Genomic DNA, 18,703 nt, shown 5'->3' with positions numbered 1-18,703 from the left:
TTAAGTGTAGAAAAGAGCAAAATATTTTATTGAATTTGAGTTTCCATCTTGCACCAAATGATGCACATCATCTGGGAAATTCTAATTCAATCACAGAAATGTATTGCCTTTTTACGCAACACATTTCAAATCAAATCTAGGCAGTGTTATGCATCCATATCAGGTATGACCATCTGATTATACATTATTGCAGTCAGTCACCATCACAATAAAAGGCATGTTGTGGTTATTACTGTTCATCATGACAGCAATTTCAGAGCGACACCACCTACAACTACTTAGTGTTGCTCAAAAACGCATTCAGCCATGCACACATGATGTTTCTCATAATCAGCTGAAGGCACTGGTATCATCAACTCTATTGCACACACACACACACACACACACTGACAGAAGGTTTGGCTGCAAGTTCCGACTTGTTGGAGTCAGGCTTTAGTGATGGCGCCTGTCAGATGGCCGACGCGAGCGAGAGAGAGCGAGAGAGAGCGAGAGAGAGAGAGAGAGAGAGAGAGAGAGAGAGAGAGAGAGAGAGAGAGAGAGAGAGAGAGAGAGAGAGAGAGAGAGAGAGAGACTCACCATGCTCTAATGACCAGGAGATGACAATCAACAGCAGACAATCTAACCGCACCATTTACCACCCAAGAGAAAACCAGTCATACTGCACAGAGAAAACGCATGGCAAGGTATGCATTAATACTAGCCCAAATAGAAATGAAATTAACATTGGGAACTCAAATGGCCTTATATGACCCAGGAAAATTCGTCTGAAATAGAGTAGTTAAAGGGATACTCCACCGTTTTTTCATATTAAACTATGTTATTCCCTTAACTAAGACGAGTTGATACATACCTCTCTCATCTCAGTGCGTGCACTTAATCGCTCTAGCGCGCGGTGACACTTTGAAAGCACTTAGCTTACCCCAGTATATTCAATGGTATCTAACAGCAATGAATTTATAAGTGATCAAACACATCAACGTTTTTTCCCTATTTCAAAACAGTTACACGAATAGTTATACGACCAAGTATGGTGACACAAAATAAAACGTGGCGCTTCTCTAAGCGGGTTAAAAAGGATAACTATAATGTATGGCGGAATAGCACTTTTGCGAGTACTTCGACTCGGCGCAGTAAAAAGTCACGCCTGATCCTCTTCCTTTCACTTCTGTCAATAGAACAAACGTGACTTTTTACTGATGTGTTTGGTCACTTCTAAATTCATTGCTGTTAGATACCATTGAATATACTGGGGTAAGCTAAGTGCTTTCAAAGTGTCACCGCGCGCTAGAGCGATTAAGTGCACGCACTGAGATGAGAGAGGTATGTATCAACTCGTCTTAGTTAAGGGAATAACATAGTTTAATATGAAAAAACGGTGGAGTATCCCTTTAAGAGACTAGTTAAGCAGCTTGGTTTAATTTCATAACTTCCACTGAGAATAGATTCTATTCAAACCTTCTTGGTTCAAAGCTACTACCTTTTGTTTACCAGTCCAAATCACACTTGAGATGCTTTCTAGCTGGTTATTGCCACTTGTTGTTAACTGCTTATGTAAGAATGCATTTGCTAAGACGGTTAAATGTAAATGTATGTGTGAGTGCGTAGGCATGAGAGACCATGAGCTTTTATCAGCCTTTCACAGATACAGATATAGCTAGATATCACTGAAGCAGCGCATTTCCAGACATCAGGCTGTGTTCAGTCAGAGAATAGAGAGATTAGGTCAACAGATGAGGGTTTGTGAAGCGCAGCACTGCCTTGGGCCAACCGCTGATGAATCGCAAACAGAGAGCCAGGCGCAAAAAGGTAAGAGGTTAGATAGACGCTCTCAGTGTGACTCGAAATACATCTCACATCCTCATGACACACCACCAGTCACATCGGTGCTAAGAAATGCAATTGAATGATTTCACGACATCCTGTAAAAGACAAATATGATAAATCCATAGAACGTTTGAAAAGTAACTAACACTACTGGAACTTCAAACGGACGGGTTCTGTGGTCAGATGAAAAAAGAAAAAAGAAAAAAAGAGCTTTTTTGGCAGCAAACACTCAACATGGGTTTGGTGCACACAGGGATAAAAATTGGATTCGATCAAATACCACCAGATAAAAAAAAAATATAAACCTGACAGCCTCTGCTAGAAATCTTATAACGGGCCATGTTTGGATCTTCCAACAGGACAGTGATCCAAAAACAAACATCAAAATCAAAACAAAAATGAGTCACTGAGCACAAAACCAAGCTCTGCAATGGCCATCCCAGTCACCTGACCTGAACCCTATAGAAAATGAGTGGGCTGAACTGAAGAGAAGAAGCGCAGACATGGATCTGGGAATCTGAAGGATCAGGAGAGATTCTGTATGGAGGAATGGTCTCTGATCTCTTGTCAGGTGTTCTCCAAACTAATTATAGGAGAAGACTCAGAGCTGTTGTGTTGACAAAAGGAGATTGCAAAAAGTATTTAATAAAAGGGGGCAAATAATTGTTCCCAATGTGTTTTCCCCCCACTTTCAATTATTTTACTTCAACAAAAAGTTAGATTTTTGCATTTAAAAAAAATACAATATCAAAAGGATAAACAATGCAGATTTATTTTTTATAGCCATCTTTGATCATATTTACCAAGGGGGCAAATAATTCTGAACAGCACTGTATTGCATATTACGGTTAATTATTAATATTATTAATACTGTTATTGTATACTATACATATTGATTCTCAACAACAAACAGTAGCTGAATGTGTTGAAACTAGCTTATGATAAGAATATGAAAAGTCTTCGTAGTACCTTTGTTCTTTAGTATATGTCAACCAGGAGATTTTCATAATACGACAGGAAGAGTAACGAGCAAAATCAGAAGGTCAGGTCATCATAAAGGTTGGATGAGAGCAGAGAATGAGATATTTATGGGTAAGGGTTGAAGTCTTGCATGCATTAAGACTTACTTTCACAAATTAATGGTGGCATGAGAGGAAACTGAGGTCAACTGATGCCTATTACCTACATGTGAGAGTTTCCAGCAGAACAGAAAGCCAGAACAAATGTAGCTGAAATTTATGCATTAACATGATGGAAATGATAACTGAACTGAAATCGTAATTCTGAACTCCAACTTTGCTACCTGTTCAACAACACCTGGAGGATGTGATTTATTGGTGAATTATGCATTTCTATGAAATATTCAAACAAAGTCCAAAATATAGTTCACACGAAACTTAAAATTCTGTCATCATTTACTCACACTCATATCGTTCTAAACCTGAATGACCTGAATATAAATTTTTGGGTGAAATTCAGAGTATAGGTCGATTTTTTGGGTGAAACAAAATACCCAAACTTTCTCAGACAATAATGATAGCCATCCGAATATTTTATGTAATTAGTTTGCAAATATTCTATCCTTGTGTTTTTCAGATTACTTATGAATACACATCTGAAATAAAACCTCTAAAAGTTCTTTTTTTAAAGGTACACTATGTAACTTTTGACCCTAAACAAAACTTTTTTCGTGCATTTTGCAGAAGAACATTGTTTTGGTTGTGTTTCGGCTCTGCATGACTGTCATGAATATGGTCCTTTCTCAAAACTCATAACTAACAAAGAGATTATCCTACTACTCAAAACATTTAAGAGATATAACCAGTTTAGATGGAAAGGATCACAAGCTGACTAGTTGAAGACGTTACTGTATCTATACCCATTAATAGACATGGTACTTCCTTTAAAATAAATTCCAGCACATCGCTACAACAACCAAAAAGACTCTTCATAATAGATAATGCTCAATAAACTCTGTCAGAGCTACATATTGCAATTTATCTGTTCAACAAAGTATACCTTACCTATTACTCACATGTTGTAGACTGGGTAAACCCAGCCCGATTTGATTTCGCCCTGTAGCTCAGGCTAGAAACCTGTACATTCTTCTATCCTGCTTCCGTTACAAATTTGCGGGGACCAATCACAAACAGGCTTATCCACCTGGCGCGCTATTGGCGGGTTTAATCCAATCCAATTCCTTTTAACCACTCGACGATGCTCAATGGCTTCTTTAGTTTAGCAAACAAATCGCTCGAATGGGTGTAAATACCACTCACTTTCACGTTTTTTTTTTTTGCACAACCTGCAAAAATCGCTCGATGCCATCGCTGCTCCTGCAAACCGCTGATCAATGCTACAAACCAACATGTTTGTTGACACGTTTCCTGTCTGGAGTTTTCACTGCAAAGTACGTCACCTGGATCTTTGTTATGATTGGTTGAAGGACTATCCAATTGCGTACAGAGTCATTTGAACTATGCCAGTTGATCACGCCTCTTGTGCAGTAGAAAATACAGAGCAGACTCCCCAGACTAATGCTCAATCTTAAAAGATTGAGCTTGGTCTGGTGATAGCCGGACTACACCTATTGAGTAATAAAAACAGCATCATCTGCTTTTACAACATTTCAAATCCCTCAGTTCTCGCCATCTCTGAAAAGCCAAGCCAATGTTGATTCTTGCTCTGTCGCGTTCTCTTTTTGCCAGCAGACTCTCCTCTGTTCTGCATTTTTTTTAAAGGGGTCATATAATGGTACATGCACTTTTACAAGTTGATTGTACTGAAATGTGTGTTGGCAGTGCCTGTACACAACCATCATAAAATGATAAAAATCCATTCAGTGTTTTTTTTTTTAATCTCCTTATATGTTTTCCAATCTAAAATCAAGCCGTTCGACCTAGTGACGTCACACGGTCGGACGCCCCTCCCACGATTTGTGATTGACAGCAGCATTTCAACACAGTCCCGCCCTCGCTCGTGAGCGAGCTGTCTGTCATCATAGTCCGCGCGTCATTGTTGATACTCACTGGAACGCTGTCTATTAGCAGAATGGCTTCTAAGCGATTGTGGTGTTCTGTTCTTGGGTGTAATAAGGAACACAGCAGTCATTTTGATGTTTCTAATTTCGAACCGCTGAAGACGCAGTGGCTGAGTTTGTTTTCGAAGGGAATATTCCCCACGATCAACGTCAATGCTTTCATGTTTGCGCGAATCATTTCACCAGACTGCTTTACAAACGAGGATCAGTATGAAGCTGGTTATTTGCTAAGAAGCTGCTCCTGAAAAAAGGATCGGTACCAACTATTCGTGTTCCTGTTGCACCTCCAGAAGAACTAAAGTGAGTGTAACGTTTTATTAACCTTTATATTAATATTTATATTAATCTTTGCAAATTGCTTGCACGCTTCACGATGAATGCGGCTATTTTTACACTCCGGGACATTACGGCATGTTTTCTATGTACGACGATATCAATATAATTCATAATCCCACGTTTATAATGAACAACGCGTTATGGTTATTGTGTTACAAACGGTGTACGCACAGAACAGAGGGGCGGGGTGAGCAAAGCTCATTATCATTTAAAGACACATGCACTTAAACGGCGTGCTGAAAACAGAGCTGTTTTTGACCAGGTAAAATTAGTGTTTTCTTACAATACTAATGAGAATTTTTAATTAAAGTATATTACAAACTTTTAACTTAGACCCTAAAGAATCAGATTAGCTTGTACAAAAATGGCATTATATGACCCCTTTAAGGTTCGAGATCTAGCTGCTCCATCTCAACCTTTCAAACTCGTTGTGAGAACTAACCTCTGCCACTCACACACCAAGCACACATCAAAGTAGCCGGAGCAACCTTTCTCTATTTACGGATATGATGAGACACACACGAGCTAATGCGACACATGTTCGCAATTTTCCTCCGACAACCATCCCGTCAGGTCAAAAATATAAACATTTATAATAGGCTTACCACAGTGAATCAGGGTAAGACAAAAACACATTTTGGAAGAAGGACTGATGATGTACTGACTCATTACTTGCATTTTGTTAATTAAAAAAAAAAAAAAAGAGATGCATAGTGTAGCTTTAAGATCTTCCAGTTTACCTCGGCTATAGGCAGGCACTGGAGTGTTTATTAGCGAGCTAAAGCATCTCATTAGGAAAAAGATAGTGGGTGGCTGAAATCATCAGTGGATAAACCAACCACTCTTCTGACTTCAAACCTTCATGGATCATTTGATCAGCAGTGAGTAATTGGCTCCATCCTTCGTACTCTCTGACTTTACCTTTCGGCACAAAGCAATCTTTTAAAAGTCCAAAAGGGCAAAAGGAACGCGGCAAGATGTCGAAGTTGATTACTGTAATAAAGGTCACTCTGTTGTTTAGGAGTTTTACCTTTGTATCTTCAACAGCAACTACTCTTGTGACAGTAATGCAACAGAGAAAGAAAGAAAGTTTCTAAGTTAGTTGTTGACCTTTCACCACTATAAACCACCCCTTTATTCACCATAATGAAGGAAAAACAGTTTGGTTACAGTAGAGCTGCATGATTCTGGGTGAATTAAGAATCACGATTTTTTTAATTCAAACCGAGATCACGATTCTCCCACGATTCTGAACAGACAACTAAACAAAATAACATATAATTTATAAGAGGTTCTGACAAATGTTAATTGGTGCAGTCTATTTAAAGTGTTTAATGAATCTAAATGAATTATTGTAAAAAAATTGTTTGAATTAATGATTCAACGACTCACATAAGTATAAGTACAAGTACTTCATTGTTTCATTACTGGATGAATCACCATTTTTTGAATGAATAATTCAATGCCAAATACATTTTTTTTAACAGTACCAGGTGGCGTAACGATATAACAGATAAAATCATTATTTGAAGCGCCATGTTACTTTCAAAAGTTGATTCACTCAAACCTTCTTTCTGAGAAGACTGACTATGGAGATGAGGCACTTAGTGGTCAAAGATCAATTCAGGACACTTACCAGGTCTGTTTTGGTCAGGTCCTGATATTCCGAAGAGTAAAAGGAAGGTGTTTTCCCGAAGCTGTTGTTGTCACTGGCAGTTTTGTTTGGCTGGGCATGCTGACGGTAGGTGGCACTTTTAGGAGACCAGCAGAAAAGGTTGATGGATTCCCGGACACAGCGTTCAATGTCGATCTCTGAATGCAAGACGGGAAAGAGAGAAGTGTTGCTTCACAACAATCATGCTTTAGGATGGTGATCCTCAATAAAATTATTTCATAATGTTCATAATTTCAACGCAAGTCCTAAGCTGATGAATACTTGCAGTTCTGGGCGAGTTAAATATCATAAGAGCGTTAAGAAGAACAGCAACTTTATGCTCATTTGGCAAAGCCACAGGAGAATCACAGACTGTCTAACTTCCGCCTAATTAAACTTGGATGACCTTGGAGTTTCCCTCCAAATGATCCAGAGACTTTGACTTCTTGCCAATGCTTCATTCAGTCACAAAGAAATTTAGTGAAGACATCAACACTTCATTCACACTCTCACAGTAACAGATGAAGAGGAGATTCAACTGCTTCCTTCAAATGCAAAGCGAACTCTCTTGAGCCATGAGCCTTAAACCGGAGATTAGAGTAAAAGGGATTCACATGGATATAAACAAATCAGGAATCCTTTTCTCGCTATCTCACTCGCTTTCTATCCTGTTAGCGAAAGAAGTATCCCTAAAGAAATGGTTTAGCATGCTTGGTCTACTATTCAAATCAAGCCGAGTGTGACAGCTTCATTTTATTTAAGAGGATATGATCTGAATACTGGATTATAAACACTGGACTTACTCTGAGGGGCTAAGATTACTGTCCTCTACAGTAGTATAGAGGCAAGACAGACTGAGCGAGAGTGAAAGAGGAGCTGTGCTAGAAGTTGCTGCTAGCATTTTAAGACATCATTGTAATGCAACAGACGTGACAGCTCTAAAAGGTAGGGCGCATCGCATATATCAGTTGCAGAGAAGACAGACAATCTCATAATGCAATACACTGCGACAAGCATAGTGAACAAAATCCAGAAATTGGAGATTATAAAAAGGTATTTTTCCTAATAATTTTCTTCATAGGTGTTTTTAATTAAAAAAATGTATTTCTTAAAATCCTTAAGCCATGAATCATAACAAGCTCTGGGATGAGTCACAACTTTACAAACTTCATTTTAACGCAAGAAAAGACCATGATACCAAGATTTTTTGTGACTTACTACATTTACAGATTATGGATTTTATATTCCATTCTGAACCTATAGAGCACAATGCTTTTGAAAGAAGTCTCTAATGCTCACAAAGGCTTTATTTATTTAATAAAAAATCCACTAAAACCTTCAATATTGTGAAATACTATTACGATTTAAAATAACTGTTTTAAATTGTAATTTAAAATGTAAAATGTAATTTATTCCTGTGACGCAAAGCTGAATTTTCAGCATCATTACTCCAGTCTTCAGTATCACACGATCCTTCAGAAGTCATTCTATGATGATTTGATGCTCAAGAAACATATATTATTATTACTAATGTTGAAAACAGTTGTGTTGCTTCATATTTTTGTGGAGACCAGGATTCTTTGATGAATAGAACATTCAAAACAACAGCATTTATTTGGAATAGAAATCTTTTATAAATGTTACACATTACCATCGCATCTCAGCACTCACGTTTGTCTTAAAATTTTTACACATTGTCAGGTTAAAAAATGATAATGCAAAAAAAACATTTTTAGATGAATTTTCAAGCCTGGAACTTGACTACTGCACTGAAATTAAGTCAGTAGCATGCAGTGTTTCAAATCAGTCACCTATGATAAGGCTCATTCCAGTTAAGATGGCAAACAAGGCTTTGGAACAGAGAGAGAGAGAGAGAGAGAGAGAGAGAGAGAGAGAGAGAGAGAGAGAGAGAGAGAGAGAGAGAGAGAGAGAGAGAGAGAGAGAGAGAGAGAGAGAGAGAGAGAGAGAGAGAGAGAGAGAGAGAGAGAGAGAGAGAGAGAGAGAGAGAGAGAGAGAGAGAGAGAGAGAGAGAGAGAGAGAGAGAGAGAGAGAGAGAGAGAGAGAGAGAGAGAGAGAGAGAGAGAGAGGAGGAGGATGAATGCAAACAGCATGAGAGATGAGGCACCAATCAGTCAGTGCATTAGAGACTTGACAGATGATCCGCCTTTCCTCCAACCATCACCTCCCTGTGCCTCCTTCCACTGACCCAAATCTAGACGCAGAGATGAGGAATGACATATGGATCTGGAGGTTCGAGACATGCGCATATCAGCAATATGGTGCCTTGTCACCTCAGCCGTAACTCTTACATATAATCCTCCCAATCGCTGAGAACAGTGCATGCACTAGGGGTCCTTGACATCCCACATGTTTGCCCCACATACAATCCAGACTCCATAAGAACTGGTTCTCGAATCCCAACCCAACACAGTGGCACTGGGGAATGAGTAAAGACATTCAGTCACAATGCATGAATGTTGCATGAAACACCACCGCCTTCTAGCACAGAATTCCCACTGTAGTCAAGACAAATACCATGCATTTGAAAGACAGGTCTGGCTGTGCATTCCACATTTCATCTTTATAAACACAGCTTTCGTCACAGTATTAGATGCAGACATTATTCAGACACTGATATTGACTTTCACATGGCATGAAATAGACATGCCTGAAGGAGTCATCTGGATTCAGTAGTAAAGTTGGATAAGAACTAAATTACACACTACTAAATTCTCCTGACTTCATCCACTATGACTGAAGGAGTGAAATCAGCCTCTACAGGATGTGGAACAGACATTATTATTATGCTTGTAATGACAATAACGCTAGTAACTACAATATTTTGGTGTAAACAAATGGTTATCATGGTAATTTTTTGGGTACCTGAGGAATAACTGAAGTGAATCCTTTTCGCGTTAAACTAGTGGCCAGATTTTTTATAACGAATTATATCAGCACTGAGCCATGACTAAGTCTGCTTGGTTCAATTAACAGGACATTTACACTTAAAAATTACTAAATAAAAATATAAATTAAACTACTGTTCAAAAGTTTGGGGTAAAATACGATTTTTGATAGAGATGCACCAATATGAAATTTTTGGCCGATACTGATAACCGATAATTCTTTATATTTGAAAGCAGATAACTGATATATTGGCTGATCAATCTAAATCCAAATTTTTATATAATTTTTGAGAGCTTGATTACAAAAAGAAAAGTCTCACCATTAAATTGATGTACCAAGCACACAATTATAGTGTTCTCATAATTTTCTGTAGCCTACATGACAGACTTGCGCTGCACATGTTGCACTGTATTTTCCTTTTTTAAGTGATTCCAATCATATTTCAAGCAATTCAAAAGCATTATGGTGAACAGTGCGCATCTTAAGTGTCTCAGCTGAAAGAAATAATCCATTATTTATCAGCTTTAATACATCGGCATCAATTTTCTTATCGGGCCGTTAACGATAACATCAAAAATGAACATACAGTATATCGGCCGATACCGATATGGTGGCCGATATATCGTACATCCCCTTTTTTTTGACAGTGTTTAAATGAAGTCTCATATGCTCACCAAGGCTGCAATTATTTTATAAAAATACAGTAAAAACAGTAATATTTTGAAATATTCACACAATTTAAAATAACAGTTTTCTATTTTAATATCTTTTAAAATGCAATTTATTCCTGCGATGCGAAGCTGAATTTTCAGTCTTCAGTGTCACATGATCAATCAGAAATCATTCTAATATGATGATTTGGCATATTTCTTTTTCAAGACTCTTTGATGACCTGAATGTTTAAAAGAACAGAATTTATTTTAAATAAATATCTTTTGTAAAATTATAAATGTCTTTACTGTCACCTTTGCTCAGGTATATGCTCAGTAAATATCTTACTGACCCAAAACTTTTGAAAGCTAGAGAAAAAAAAAATATAAAATGTTTGTTCAAAGATACACTAATTAGATTTTTTGGATGATATTATGTAATAAACAGCAATGTCTCATTTGCTATCATTAAATAGTATCACATCAATATCATATCATCAACAGTACCACCCTCCTTAATTGGCATCAATGTCAGTACAATCCTTTAAAAGTGTATATCTGTCAGGCACTTCCACTAAACTCCACCCGGAGCTTCACGGCTTCTATTGACAGAACGGATTAATGTTAGTCTGGGCCATTTAACACCTATCAGCTCGTGAATACATTTCATCACTACCATCATTTTCCAGCTCACAGTTTCCAAAACGCATAAGAGTGGAAAGAAAAAATGGCCTTGATAAAGGTGATAGCGGTTAGCTATCCTTTTTATGAGGCAATAAAAAAGACAGAGGAGAAAAATTCACCTCCACAACCTTTCTCCAACGAAATCCTTTGTGATTTAAAACCGAAAAGGATGTCTGCAGTTGTGGCCAAAACAAAACACGCAGTCATGTATACAAACCCAGTCTCCACGGTTTAATTAGTAACCTGCGTGAGAGAATAAAATTGAAAAAAATGTTAAAACATGTTATTAACAAGTTGAGACGTTTGTGTACGGGAGGCAGGAATTACAAGCCACAGATTCACCAACTCTATATTTAGCGCTAACAAGTGTGTAAAGTAAACACAGTCATGTAGCAACAAGTGGGTCAAACAAACACGCTAGGACAGAGGAATGTGATGATGGTGCTTAAAGTCTCAATGGAAAAATGTCTTTGGATGCTATGGGAATGGGAGTAGGGCATGGGCATAAATAAATAATGCGCTTTAAAGTTCTAAGGAAGAGGTTCTTGTTTGTATGGTAAATTGCTGTATTTGTTATGTGCCCTCATAATCTTTAATCAAAATAATTTCCCCTCATCAGAGAAGAGATGACGCGTTTACTGGCGAGAGGGCGGGATCAACCTGTCACTCACATGAGATCCACCAATAGAAAACCACAACCATCCAGGCAATTCCCCATGGACAAAATCAAGTCCTTCCCTACTTTTTTTTTCTTATTTGAGAAGCCATTTCACTCAGATTTGTGTCACAATAGGGAAGACACGTAGAGATCGACCAATATTGAGTTTTTATAACTGATACGATACTGATTTCACATGTTTATATGCTCGATAACCAATATACATTATTTCTGTCTATTACAGTTATAACAGCACTGAATTGAACAAAACTTTTTTTCTATGCTGTAATCTCACTTTCTCCTTGCATACGCAACAAAACACACTTCTACATCAATAAATAAAGGAGTCTGAAAGAGTGCAAAGAATAAAGTGCACTGTCACTAAAAAATAAATAAAAGCTTTGACCAGGTAAACAAACAGATAACAAGTATAGGATGTAAAAATAATTCTAAACAGCCAATAACAGGAAAAAACTCCCAAGTAGCATATTTGTATTTATAACAACAGCAATGAAAGTAAAAGTAAAAGCAATATCCGATTTGTGAATGAATCATTCTTTTGAGTCGGATGTTGTCAATCGGATGATGTGAATCAGTTGGCAAAACTGGTCAGGGCTGCGTTTCCCAAAATCATCGTAAGCCTAAGATGATCGTAGAACAATTGCCACCAAAGGTCTCTACGATCAAGCTTGCGATGCTTTTGGGAAACTCAAAAAAAAATGACTCAAAGTTTCAATCACAGTGGTTAACAATAACAATTATTAAAGGGATAGTTCACCCAAAAATAAAAATTCTGTCATAATTTACTCTCCCTCAAGTTGTTCCAAACCTGTATGACTTTCTTTCTTCTGCTGAACACAAAAGAAGATATTTTGAAGAAAGTCGGTAACCAAACGACTGATGGACCCCATTGACTTCCATAGTAGGAAAAAAAAATACTATGGATATCAATGGGGACCAGCAACTGTTTAATTACCAACCTTCTTTAAAATATCTTCTTTTGTGTTTAGCAGAAGAAAGGAAATCATACAGGTTTGGAACAACTTGAGGGAGAGTAAATGATGACAGAATTTTCATTTTTGGGTGAACTGTCCCTTTAATGTAAAGCATCTTTGTAGCCTAATGGTTAGAGAGTCAGACCCAAAAGTTGCGGTTCAATTCTCAATACCAGCAAAATGGCTGTCTGTGTGTGTCTACGGTTTGCAGTGTGTGTGTGTGTGTGTGTGTTCACTACTCACTGCTCCTAATGTGTGTGCACTAATGGGTTGAATGCAGAGGACAAATTCTGAGTATGGTCACGTCACTTCACTTAAATATTGATATTTTTATCATAAAACTTTCAGAATATTCATTTGTTCCTCTAGCAAACACCCAGAACACCTTAGCAAACACACAGTAATGCCCTGGCAAGCATCCACAAGACTGTAGCACTGCGGTAAGTGAGAAATGCACTTTGTGCTCACATGTTCTGCAGCAAATGTAAAAATTAGTTGAGCAACATTTGTGCAATTATGGCTGGATCTCAGAGAAAAGGAGGAACAAATGCTTGTGATTACCATTTGTGTGCAGGTTTGGCAATAGTTAAAAAGACCAAATTGTGTAAATGTCCTTTAAATCTACTGATTTGGTTTAGAGTTTGGGTTAAAAACATTTGCATTTCAAAACTCTTCACAAATCCAGTGAAATCAACATGTGTGTTTGAGCTGAAAGTGTTTGACTGAAGGAAACCGAGAGTGAGCTGGTAAGCAGCGAGGACAAATATTTTACCTATAAAAGGAGTTTTCTTCCTCAACTCCTCAGACTTTCATGTGGCTTGCCAGCGAAAAGAACAGAAATATGAAATCCCTAAATCTTATTGGCATCGACCCTGCAGCCCGATTGGATACACCAGCCTCCTTCTTCCAATGACTTTTAAATGTTTAATGCCACTCGCTCCTCTGCGTCCAGGAAATAGCCATTTAAAACGAGCGATTTGGAGACAAACGAACCGAAACAATCTCAAGATGCGAGATAACGGCCCCCATCATGGACGCCTGCCAAGGAGATCCAGTAACAGAGGCAGAGGCAGTGCAAGAGCACAACTCAACAGCATGTGGTGGAAGAAATGACAGCCGTGACCTTCTCAAACATAAATGTCTGCATGTTCATCCACGTTCTCCAGGAACTCCCGCCCCACGCGGTGTTAATTACATTGCTGCCACAATTACAGACAGAAAAGAGACGAGATGCCAATCCCACGAGACCTCCGTTCAACCTGCGGAAAAAAGCCCTGTCCTCGGCTTCAAACGCGAAACTTTCAAAGGCGTTTAATTCTCTGAGAGCTTGTGCGGATTTTCACAGCATAATGTTACTAGTCAGTAAGCTGACAAAAGTTTTGCTTTGAAACAAATTCCCTGTTTTGTGAATACTGATGCTTTGCATATGCCCCCAAAAAACCCTAGGCAACATTTACAGACTTCACAAAGAGAAATAATATATGACATGTTTGTAGATAATTCTCTCCAAGTCTTCCTCTGAAACACAAAATCCTACCTAGACAACTAGCTGAGCTTTGCAAAAGTCTTATCATCAGTAGATTGATAAAACCAACATACCATGGTTTTGTATGACAGTTAGTTTTATAATGATATGCCATGGTACTCCAAGAAACATCACAGAATACTATGGTACCACCACATTACATTCCCAAAAACAAAGGTAATAACATAATTCTATATATGTCCTGAAACACTGGTATTATCATAGCATGTCTACAATCATAGTAATACCAAGGTATTTAATAGCATAGAAGGCATAAAACATTGATCAATGATGATAATTTTTCCATCTGTGAAGTTACATTAAAAAATGCAATTAATACAGTCAAATTATTATTGGAAAACACCTCTTTGAAAAATCTGCTTTGATATTTTTTGTGGAGTTTGTGTCTAGGTGGTGTAACACTCTGGAGATCTTCAAGAACAGTAGTGGAATTATTTTTTAATTATTAATATTTGAAAAGCATCAATGATTGAAAATATCATGAAAATATCATGATTGTCTGTTAAGGTCAGTATTTATTATTAATATTATCATTAGTATTATTATTATTTCAAATCACGTCAAGTAGATGTCAAAATCCAACATAAAAGGCCAAGACATTTGTTAAAAAAATATATATAAAAAAATAAAAATAATAATTGGGTAGACTCCAGGAAATTTGACACTTTTCAACTTTCCGTTTTAGGTTTGACGTAAACTGACGTCAAACCTGAAATATAATTTTTAACTGCTTTAACTAACAACTTAACAATGTTTTCATTTCATTAAATAGATTTCATTAATTTTTGTAATACTGTACAAGCATTTTTACAAAAAAAATTATTTTTAAAAGATTTTCCTTTTATATACCCTGATTTGACACTGACCCATTTATAGAAAGAATAGATTTAGAATAAAAAAGCATGTTTAAAAAAAATAAATAGAAAATAAAGTTAGTAGGAGGAAGTGATTAAAATAATCAACAGTACAAAAAACTAATATAAAAATATTACTATATTACCGGTACTACTCTATGTACAGCACTTTCTGAAGAGAAAATATCTTACAGCAATGATTTCTGATGGATGATGGATGCCAGAGCTGATTCAATCCATTAATAATGGATGAAAAAAAAAAAACATACCCAGACCACTTTTTCCTTATAATTCATAAGGAAATATCTTTATTTCTGAAGTCAACTACATGCCGCTGAGTGTTAGACTCTAGATACTTATTCAGGCCAGTAGATTTACATGGTTTAAAACTGATTTTGACAGAACTGGACAGCTCCAAAACAGCCCTGCTAGTTAATCTGGCTTTGGAAACCGATCAAACCCTAGTCTTCCCGCCTGGAGCCATGCAGCATCCCTTGCGTTCTCTGGTGAAGTCAAGTTTTTAGAAGTATCTGATGGAAGACTGTCCTGTAAAATCGTTGAAGCTATTTCCAGACTTGTCAGTGACAGATGCTTTTTAGCCACTTGTAGTCAGATGCTCTTTTTGTCAAAATGTGATTTGTGCTTCACTTCCAGCCGGATATTTGTCTTCTGACAGGACAGACTAATGGCGTGTCACATGGGCTGCTGTTGAACATCGTTGCCATATCTATAACAGATTTCTCTGTGATTGCCTTTGATTTGATTTTCTTTTGCCTTTTTCAAAATCAGTTTGGAATGCCTCTCATAAAAACACCCCTGCCACCTGACAGATATCACTAGATCATGCTTCCCGCCAATTCATACATCTCTCTGTGACACCCTAGTCTCTAGAAGCTCTAAAAATTAATTTAGATGGCACTGTGTGTTTGAAGTAATAACTTTTGCAATTCCATTTGGTGCAACTAGTGCCCAACACTTCAGCTTTCAAGGTGCAATAAGTAGTGTTTATGTTTCATATATGTCTTCTGAAACTCTGATATGACAGTATTGTCCTCTTTGTGGCCTCCACTAGAAGGACAGCCTAACAAACAGGCATTCCCTGGGACATGTCAACGTGTGAGGTGAGATCCTCTGGTGTTTTAGATTATTAACTTAGTCAAATGCTGGAGTAAGCTGGCCTGGTTTCTGCTACTGAATAAAATAGAAAAGGTAATTGCGACTTTTTATCTCAAAATTGTGACTTTTTCCCCCTCAGAATTGCAAGATATAAACTTGCAGGAAAAATTGCGAGAAAAATTGTCAAAATTGTTGCATAAAAAGTCGCAATTACCCTTTGTATTTTTTATTATTATTCCGTGGCAGAAACAAGCTTCCATACTGGTCATATGCTTATGCTTAATAAAACTTATTTTTTGTACACCACTGATATGACTGAGACAATGTTATTTTAGTATTATGAATATACTATTAGAGTATTTATTAATATTTTGAATTAGCTTTCATTTACATTTTAGATAAAGTTTTTTTTTTTAGTTGTGCTTTTTGTCATTTTTATTCGGGCTTTAATTTATATTATTCTTTCAGTTTTAGTCATTTTAATACTTTCAGTTAGTTGCCAAGGCACATTTTTTTTACATCTTATTTTAGACTGAAAATGATTTTTAATAGTTTAAGTTTTAATTTGAACAATAACAACACTGAACCAGTTGAGTCTTTAGAAATGTCAAAGTTGTTTACGTGTAAACTTAGTCATGTAAAGTTGAAAAAAAAAATACAAATTGCACCAAAAACTGACGTCAAACCTAAAATATACTTTTTTAACTGCTTTAACTAACAACTTAAATTGGTAAAGATTTTTTATTTTATTTTTGGGAATAGCATGACGGTGAGTAAATGATAACATATTTATTTTATATATGATTTTGTATATGAGATTCATAAAAATGTATTCAATTGTATTCAGACTAAAGTGGACTAGACATCCTCTAAACTAGATGAAAAGGAAGTATAACCAGCATGTGTTACATGTGTGATCTGTTTCCCCCCTTCATTGTGTTTTTGGTTCAGTCCTGTGACCTAGTGTTCCATGATTGTTCTAATTAGTCATGTCAATCACCTGTGCATTGTCAGTCACCTCATTAGTTATCTTGTTAGTCCCTGTGTATTTATACCTCGTGTTCTCCTTCAGTCTTTGTCCGTTATCGTCAATATAAGCGTTTGGTATTTCCCCTGAGAGTTTGGATGTATAAATGTTATTTCTACATATTCCTCGTCTCCATGAGCTTTGTCCTACACGTAACGTGACATAATAACGGACCCTCAAAGTGAGTAAAAGAATGGACTTACCGGCTGTCCAACTGCTCTGCTTGGAGCAGGAGAAGCTTTCCCTCGAGTCTCACACCTGCGCATTCCTCGACCTGGCGTGCCTTACCTCCTTCCCTGACAGATCGCTGAGCGTCTTTTTCCTTACAAGCCTCAACGTGGAAACGAAGGCCCGCCTGCCCGGTGTGGGACCTCGGGGAAATTTCGCCCAGTATGTGGAGTGGGTGTTGGTGAACTGCGGCTCGGCATACACCATCGGCCCTGCTGAGCATGACGGAGATCATGCTCGGAGCCAGTGCCGAGGATAAGGACAGAGAGTCTCATCACCACAGAGCCCGGACCACAAACGAAGTCTGACCAGGTGCGTGAGCCGCCAACATCGTAAGTCGCAGAGGGAGTGCTCGTGGAGCTCGAGGGCTGGGATGAGAGCCTCGCCCACACCACTACTGCTGTGGATGAGATGTCAGTGGTCTCTTTTGAAGGACATTTTTGAGGAGAGCCTCATAGACTGGTTTGGCAAGGTAATTCCCGTTTCCCCTGTATCTCCAGAGTTCCCAGTATCTCCAGTGTCCCTTGTATTACCTGAATGCCCGCCCAGCCTCCCTCTCCCACCTCCTCAATCAGCCAGTTCCTCAGCTCTGCCTCCGCTGCTGTCTTTCAACCCCTCTGCAGCTCCCATATGTGTTGAAGACCTGCCCAGTGTCTTCAGGCCACCAGCTCCACCTAGCCTGGAGGATCCCCTGTCTCCACCTCCAGCCTCTGGGCCCATCGCTCCACCTTGGCCTGTCCACATTTCGGCTCCGCCTTGGCTCCTCCCTCCCTCGGTTCCACTGGAAACCATCGGCCATACGGCTTCTCCAGGCTCCCTCGTCCCTCCGGCTCCGCCTTGGTCAGCCGTCGACCTGCCTGCACCTTCGGCTCCGTCTGACTCCGCCTTCGTCCCTGGTCCCACCGGCTCAGCCTCTGTCCTCTGGTTTTCCGACTCCGGATGCTCATCGCCACAGCTCCACCTCAGTCTCCAGGACCAGCGTGGACTCATTGGCTATTCAGCTTCACCAGGGTCTCCATCTGTGGCATCATCTCCGTCGGTCGTCCCCAGGCTGTCGGCTTCCAGCAAGTCATCTACACCATGGCTCCTCCCACCTTCGACTCCGCCCTGGGGCCTCGTCCCGGCATGTCATCTTGCTCTTCCTGCTTCTTGCTCCCCACTGGCTTCTCTCACCATCCACTACT

General features: G+C 38.5%; 1 protein-coding gene across 2 annotated transcripts in view; it reads right to left on the bottom strand.

The window, feature by feature from the left end:
* tbck (TBC1 domain containing kinase) overlaps positions 1-18,703 on the bottom strand; it is a 53,770-nt gene that overhangs the window by 10,408 nt on the left and 24,659 nt on the right. For both annotated transcript variants that reach the window (XM_081362418.1, XM_081362417.1), the window contains one exon: positions 6,837-7,012. In XM_081362418.1, coding sequence (XP_081218544.1) covers positions 6,837-7,012 — 176 coding nt within the window. The remainder of the gene's footprint in view (positions 1-6,836; positions 7,013-18,703) is intronic.

This window comes from Scardinius erythrophthalmus (genome assembly GCF_964197995.2).
Source record: "Scardinius erythrophthalmus genome assembly, chromosome: 3".
Lineage (NCBI taxonomy): Eukaryota > Metazoa > Chordata > Actinopteri > Cypriniformes > Leuciscidae > Scardinius > Scardinius erythrophthalmus.
The sequence above is the reverse complement of the archived record's forward strand: the minus strand, read 5'-3'. Positions and strand labels throughout refer to the sequence as shown.